At 43.0% G+C, this 7563-nt stretch overlaps 1 protein-coding gene across 9 annotated transcripts in view; it reads left to right on the top strand.

Moving 5' to 3' along the window:
- The window catches only part of arvcfb (ARVCF delta catenin family member b), a 288700-nt gene that overhangs the window by 273730 nt on the left and 7407 nt on the right, over nucleotides 1-7563 (top strand). For all 9 annotated transcript variants that reach the window (XM_079516206.1, XM_079516202.1, XM_079516207.1 and 6 more), the window contains 5 exons: nucleotides 2394-2521; nucleotides 4564-4714; nucleotides 5019-5211; nucleotides 6548-6659; nucleotides 7187-7274. In XM_079516206.1, the coding sequence (XP_079372332.1) occupies nucleotides 2394-2521; nucleotides 4564-4714; nucleotides 5019-5211; nucleotides 6548-6659; nucleotides 7187-7274 (672 nt within the window). The remainder of the gene's footprint in view (nucleotides 1-2393; nucleotides 2522-4563; nucleotides 4715-5018; nucleotides 5212-6547; nucleotides 6660-7186; nucleotides 7275-7563) is intronic.

Here is a 7563-nt window from a genome sequence, read left to right as displayed (position 1 = left end):
CGCCAACAGGAGGCCGACTTATGTAAAACACATCTTTTGGGGGTGCCCGCTGGCCTAGTGGTCCAGGCGTATGCCACATATAAGCTCTGGCCTTACAGCACGCTGCATGTTCGAGTCCCGTTCATGACGACCATTGCTGCATGTCTCTCCCCGTCTATCTCTCCCTCTTTCCTGTCCGTCTTCACTGAAACTATCAATAAAGCCAAAAACAAATCTTTTGAAATTACTCCTTCAGATTTTATGAACAAATTGGTGACGTCTCGATTGGGGCCAGATCAAGTCAAACCAAGACTGGTCAGATCTGTCCCAGAATTTCATCTGATTTCAACCAACATACATTTTGCCCACTAAGACGGATGTTCCTGGATGTATCAGAGAGGCCAGATCAACTTAAGAACATATCATAACTAGTCGGATCTGGCCCAGAATAAGCTATATTTAGTTCAACTGGTGAAGACGTCTTGGAAATGACGTAAAGATCATCCCCATATGGGCTGTGATCTGGCCTAGTCCTGAACGTCACCGGAGTCACCGGAGGACGTCATCATAACGTCATCATGACGTCATTTGGCTTGCTTGGTTGTAAATGCAATCTCAGATTGCATGGGAAGATGTTGTTGTTGGTGAGGATGATTTGACATTGTGTGTTGTTGTAGAAATAAAAATGTGCTTTTGGTGGCCACATTTCAGCTACAGTACACCTCAACAGCACCAGCCCCCTGTTGTTGAAACACTGTTGTCCCTCTCAACAGACTTTATTTTGTATTTATTGATTGTTAAATTGACTGAGCTGTTAACAGTACATTGTGTAACTTTTGATGTTCCATGTGCCTGCTGGCTACAGGTTTGGATGACAATTTGTGAAAGCTTGCTGTGACTTTTACATGTATGTAATTGCTGTTGAAAGATTGTCTGTCAGTGAACAGAGCAGCATGAAACAATTTATTTACTTTGAGATGTGCAAAATAAATAAAAATAAATATCGTATTTTCTGTGTTAGCCACATTAACTCTATATACTTGACTGGGGTAACCCAGAGGTCTATTCTAGGTTGACTGGGGTACCCCAGAGGTCTATTCTAGGTTGACTGGGGTACCCCAGAGGTCTATTCTAGGTTGACTGGGGTACCCCAGAGGTCTATTCTAGGCCTGCTAGTATTTCCCTGAACAACAAATCTCTACAGTACAATCTCACAACACGTTGCAATGCGTTGCAATAGGCCTACATACTGAGCTTGATATTTTCACCAAAATTTGCGGCTGCCCCTAGAATAGGACCGCTAAGGCTTAAGTCTTAAACAAACACATAAAGATTTTAGTATATGAACAGAGCTTTTATATGGTCAAATAGATTGTGGATCTGTGTCACAGTGTGCTTGCAGAAGCACTGAAATACGAATGCAATAGTTTTGTTCAAGCCAAAGAAAGAAATCCACAGAGATTCCTCTCAGCACGAGAGTGGGCTGAGAGCAGTATTATGCTGTGTAGAACGTGAGCAGAGATTCTCTCCAGGGAGGTGAAAGCACGGCTTGCAGATGACCTTCAGCGATGCGAGGGGAGCCCACGTCTTAACATTTCGATTCATTTGTGTTTTCCTCGCCGCCTTAATTGAAATGTTTGTCTCCTTGGATAGTTTGTGTTGTTTTACTGCCATGTAAAGCAGTTTGTATTGAACTCGTCTTGTAATACCGACTCTATAAATGATTTTTTGATTCATTTTTGTTTCTCTGTGCTTCTCTGCCTCCCTCTCTCTCTCTCTCTCTCTCTCTCTGTCTATCTAATAACTAATAATCTAATTACGTGTACATCTGAGAGAAGTGTAATCACTGACAGTTGGGGAATATTTTATAGGGCCAGTTAGACAAACCTCCTGTGAGATGTTCTGTTTGTAGTGAAATGCTGCATTTGTTGATAAAAAATGATCCCCAATCATTAATCACCATGTTCTCTCTCTCTGTTAATTGTCCACTACCTCTGTCTCTGAAATCGAAAATGAACCCAAATTCAGTTTTTAAACATTCCGCGCTGTGTGGGGGCACACAAGTCGAACCAAGCTTTCCTCATGTTCCAGACAACACACTCTCACTCTCCCCATGGGGTGAGGAGATAATCTCCAGTTACTGGCACTAGCTTCACAGGCTCTAATTGGCCTGTCTATCTCTCCCAGTGAGCCTAACAGTGTGTGTTTTGTGTGTGTCTCTGTGCACGTGTGTGTGTGTGTGTGTGTGTGTGTGTGTGTGTGTGTGTGTGTGTGTGTGTGTGTGTGTGTGTGTGTGTGTGTGTGTGTGTGTGTGTGTGTGTGTGTGTGTGTGTGTGTGTGTGTGTGTGTGTGTGTGTGTGTGTGTGTGTGTGTGTGTGTGCGTGTGTGTGATTGCGTATCTTGTTTCCCTGTAGGCTTTGAGCTGCTGTATCAACCAGAGGTGGTGCGTCTCTACCTGTCACTGCTGACAGAAAGCCAGAACTACAACACCCTGGAGGCTGCGGCCGGGGCCCTGCAGAACCTCAGCGCCGGACAGTGGACTGTGAGTTCAGGGGCCAGTGAATGAACGCCAATGTTATACTTATTTTAGTTTGAAGGTTTCATTGTTATTTAGTTTTTGACTTCATGTGTTCAATTTTGCTCAATTTGTTTTTAAAGCGTATTTGCTAGTTTAGTTTAGTTGTTAATTTGTGAAAAAAACCTCCTGGTTTTAGTTTCGTTTTAGTTTTATTTATTTGTATTGCAGTATGGTGTAGTCGAGGGCGAAATTCAAAAAGTGCAGGAACGGAAAAATAGCCGACCTACAAGCTCACGTAGCCAGGCGTCGCATTGTAAGCTTGTATATTTGTCTTTGAAGAAAAACACTGGATACTGACAAAGACCAAAACTAAGGAAACTGTCAAAATTAGTTAAAACAATACCGTTTCAGTTGTGTACTGCACCTGTGATATTTACATGTATATTTGATGCTGCAGGTGGTTCAGTTTAGGTACAAAATGAACACATTGTTGTTTATTTAGGAAAATTAACCTGAAACTCTATAGCCATTTATTCCAATTAGAGCCAGAGAGAATGCATTTGGCTGCGGGCAGCTGTGAATTATTAGTGCGGAACAATATTTCTTAGGTGCTAATTTTTGCATCGCACAGGGATGCACAGGAATGGTCACTTAGACTTATATGTTTTCATCTGCATTTGAAGCCCTCGAGGACCACTAGCATGCCAGTGCTAGCACAAGCATCACATTATATTATCACTCATCACTGTCAGCAATGCTCTCACATTTCCTCGTTCTTGATTATTATTATTTTTGCATTTTTTCAGGCACTTAAATTAATGCAGAAGATACTTTGTCTTGCTCTGTATTTTATCCTTTACGCCAAGGCCATATGGATGCAATTAATTCGAAAGGACAGCAATGAATCTCGCATTCATTGGGTTTTGAGGGATTATTGGACTCTTTTCCTCTGCGGTGTCTTTATTCTTGATGGAAGCTAGTTAGAATGCCAGCCAGGGTGCATGTAGGTCTGGTCTACTCCTTCACACTATTGCATCATGGAGTTGGACATAGCTGCTCATTTCTGCCTTTGAGGATGCTGTTTGCTTGAAATCTTCCTAATTATTTGCTTCTTAGCCACTAGGCCTAGTCAAACTTATTTTCCAAGGCTCTCTGCTTCCACCTACTGGCCGAACTGTTGCATGTCCCTTTGCTAATTACATCTCAGGGGGAACCATTGCTCGGCGAAGAAGGACTTTCATGTCAACGACTTAATGTATTGCATCACAAATGTGAGGAAGAATTCATTGATGTTTAAACTGCAACAAATTACATCACTTGTCCATGAAGGGCCCTGCTGAGCAATATTTTGGATTTGAGGGAAGCCCATAGAGCCGCTGTTACTTGCTGCATCCATGCTGTCTTATGATTGTGTATACACTGACTGTATGTCTGTCTGTGTTTGCTTGTGTGTGTGCCCATCTCAGAGAACATGCGTATCCATGTCTGGCAAAGTTGGGTGTAACATTGTACAAATACTGCATCAACGTAGTAATGATAATGTAATATTGATATTTTCCAGTGTAGCTGTAGTACTACTTTATTAAAGCAATGAGTCAACGAGCAACAATGAGTCAATGTGCGTGCGTGCGTGCTTGCATTTGGAACAATTCTTCACTAAACTTCACATCTAATTGGTCATTTGGGCTGCTTAGTGGGCAAAAGTACAAGATGACTGATGAAGCATGGTATTGCCAGTTAGTGCATTGATAATATAATCACTAGACCATGTAAGCGTGTGATCTAGTGGGCCGTCACCACGAGGCTGAAAGCCCCTATGCCCCAGACAAAAACGTACACATTAAAAGCTTAGTGTGCACGTAAAAAATCAGATTGGGAAATGTGTGATAATGTCTTCTTTTAGTTTCCTGAACTGATTATCTGAGAAAGGAGGAAGTCTTTCACAGAATTAGATACCAACACAGCAGCGGTGTGAATTGTTGTGTAGGTGACCACCTAAGCCACTATATGTCATCCACAGATGCCTTAAATGACATGTCATTGATACTCCCAGTTGTCTCTTTCAGTGGTCCAACTACATTCGTGCCACGGTGCGTAAGGAGAAGGGTCTCCCCATCCTGGTGGAGTTGCTGCGCTCCGACTCTGACAAGGTGGTCCGGGCTGTGGCCATCGCACTGCGCAACCTCTCCATTGATCGCCGCAACAAAGACCTGATTGGTACGACCGACAGTGAATGCACTGAACACGCCGCCTGTCATCTTCTCTAATGCCTAATGTTGCTTTTGTTCTTTTATGTATGCAATGATGCTTTATAATACTCCAACAGGACTGATTGACACACGTTGCGGGGATAGACTCTCGTGTGTTACCGGCTGATACCGACAATAAACCACTCCCGACCTACTCTGGGGTGGCATTATCAATTTTGATCTTAGAATTGTAGTTGATGTCTGCTGTTATGCACTACTTGCAACCAATGGAAGAATAATGGAAGACAAATTGTTTTTCATTCAACATGCAGGGAGTTATGCTATGAGGGACTTGGTGACTAATCTACCCAGTGGTCAGCAGCGGCCGGCCAAGAACCTGGAGGAGGACACGGTGGTAGCTATCCTCAACACCATCCATGAGATTGTCACTGACAGCTCAGAGAACGCTCGCTCCCTCATCCAGGCCCAAGCCATCGAGAAGCTGGTGGCTATCAACAGAACCAGGTAGGGAAGGGGCCAGACAAGGTACTGAGATATCGTCAGATGGCATAACTATCAGAGCTCTATCAGTCAAGATGTATAATGGTGTGTTGAAGAGCTTAGGGTAAGAGAAGAATAAATGATTAATTATATATGCTAATGCTTTTTTTATTTAGATATGGGCTTTTTCTGCCTTTATTTGATAGTGTACAGTCAGCTGACAGGAAATTGGCATAGAGAGGGGGAGTGACACGCAGCAAAGGCTGTCGGGATCGGGAGTCCAACCCGCGACTACTATTATAGCATTGCCCGGACTGCTAGGCCGGCCCGGGCCATATGCTAATGCTTGAGCACTCACTGTGCATGTTTAATAAAAGTGGCTTGTGAACGTGTCTTTATGTTGATTTTATTGTGTTAGCTGGCATCAAAACAGAGATTAAATGAACATTGGTTGACCAGATTGCATCACAAACATTATATTCATGTTCATTTTAAATCAGTCCATGGCTCCATAAAGTATACTGTATACTGTATCACAGGCATTTTATGTGAACATTGTTTTACCTTGAATGCAATTAGCCCCTATATATTTAACATGCATGGAGCACATTATAATGGCCGTTTAATGGCCCAGGGTGGGTTACAGCGTACGCATGGCTTCACAGCCCACCACCTGTTCATTTAGATTGTTAAAACTGACAGGCAATCTTAACCACTGCAGCAGGTGCTTAAATACTCATTCAGTTTAATCCTAATTTAAGCAGCTTTACAAGATAGAGCATTTGACGCAGCAAGGTAATCATTACACGGTGCCTTTAAATGCATCTGTTGTATGTTTTCACAACATTTGCATATGGTTCCTTGTGACCATGCTATAGGATGGGTGAGCTTGACCTTAGTTATAATTTAAGATCAAGAGCACTCTTCAAAAGCTTCATCCGTTGGCATCCAAACTATTGATCATATGAAGAACTGCTTTCGTTGGCACGAATACACGTACTTCAGTTAAGACCAATCGCTGTGTTTTCCCTTGCCCTTTTCAAGATTGCCTTCCCTTTTGAAGTGAGAGCACTCCCCTGTGTAATTAACACCAGTGGCTCAGAGGTAGCTAATGAAAGGAAATGTGTGTTTGTCTGGCTGTGAATTAAAAGAAAGACCCCAGGGCCACTCAGGGATTCCATGTGGTTAGAATAAAGAGATTGAGTGGAGTGGGAACCGGCTATAGCTATTACTGCCAGCCAGCCAACTGTCACTTTTCAGAGGCTCAGAGTTTAATTGCTCTGGTTATTCTCTTGTTTATTTACCTTCCATACTTTCTTTCTTGGTGTTTCTTGATGTGTCTCTCTTTCTCCTCTCTCAGCCAATCAGCACGTGAAACAAAGGCCGCGTCCCATGTGTTGCAAACCGTGTGGAGCTACAAAGACCTAAGGAACGCCCTGACCAAGGACGGGTGGAACAAGAGTCACTTCCAGGTACCACCACAGGAATGGAGCCATAACAGACAGCATACAGTTGGGTGCCACCGATATTGTCCCTTATCATTTGACCCATTTAGGCCTGACCTAAAAAATTTAAAAAATCCTTCTAAATCCTCCAGTTTTCTGAAATAAATATTTTCACGATTTTTCAAAAATAGCAGACCTACAAGCTCGTAGCGCGCCACTCGGTGGCGTGCTATGAGCTTGTAGATCTGCTATTTTTCAATAGCTAAATTATAACAATGTTTAAAACACCAAAAGGGGTTCCCGCCGAAAATGGGTTAACTGTCCTTTTGCGCAGATCACGCAAACCTCAGCAAAAAGAAAAGGACAATATCGATGGCCTCCAACTGTAGCGTCATGAATGTGTTCCTTCATTTCAGGCTTTTCATTTAGACCCTTATCTAAAGCCTACTGTGACAGGTAACTCTTGTGATGAAATGATTCAACGGGAAGGGAATAAGGACACAGTACACCGCTAACTGCTCTCACCATGCTCCCTCACTGCCCTCTCCATTTAGCCCACAGTATCAACCACACCTAAAGCAACTAAGAATGGCAAGCCAGGCTATGATGACACAACTCTGCCCCTGATGGAGAAGAATCAAGGTTAGTCAGCCGCAGCAAGTGAGCTTGGTGTGTGTGTGTGTGTGTGTGTGTGTGTGTGTGTGTGTGTGTGTGTGTGTGTGTGTGTGTGTGTGTGTGTGTGCGCGCGCTCGCGTGTGCATTTCAGACCCAAGTCAAATACTATTTGTTTTATATTTTACATTATGATCACCAGATGGGTGTGATTCCTTGAACTGTTTTTAGGTTCAAACTCAAATATAATTTAACATAGGTTGTGTGTATGTATACTGTATGTGTGCACGTGCGTGCCCATGTGTGTACGTATGTGAAG

Source organism: Electrona antarctica (assembly GCF_951216825.1).
Source record: "Electrona antarctica genome assembly, chromosome: 12".
In the NCBI taxonomy this organism is placed as follows: Eukaryota; Metazoa; Chordata; class Actinopteri; order Myctophiformes; family Myctophidae; genus Electrona; species Electrona antarctica.
This window is presented reverse-complemented; position numbering and strand designations above follow the sequence as displayed.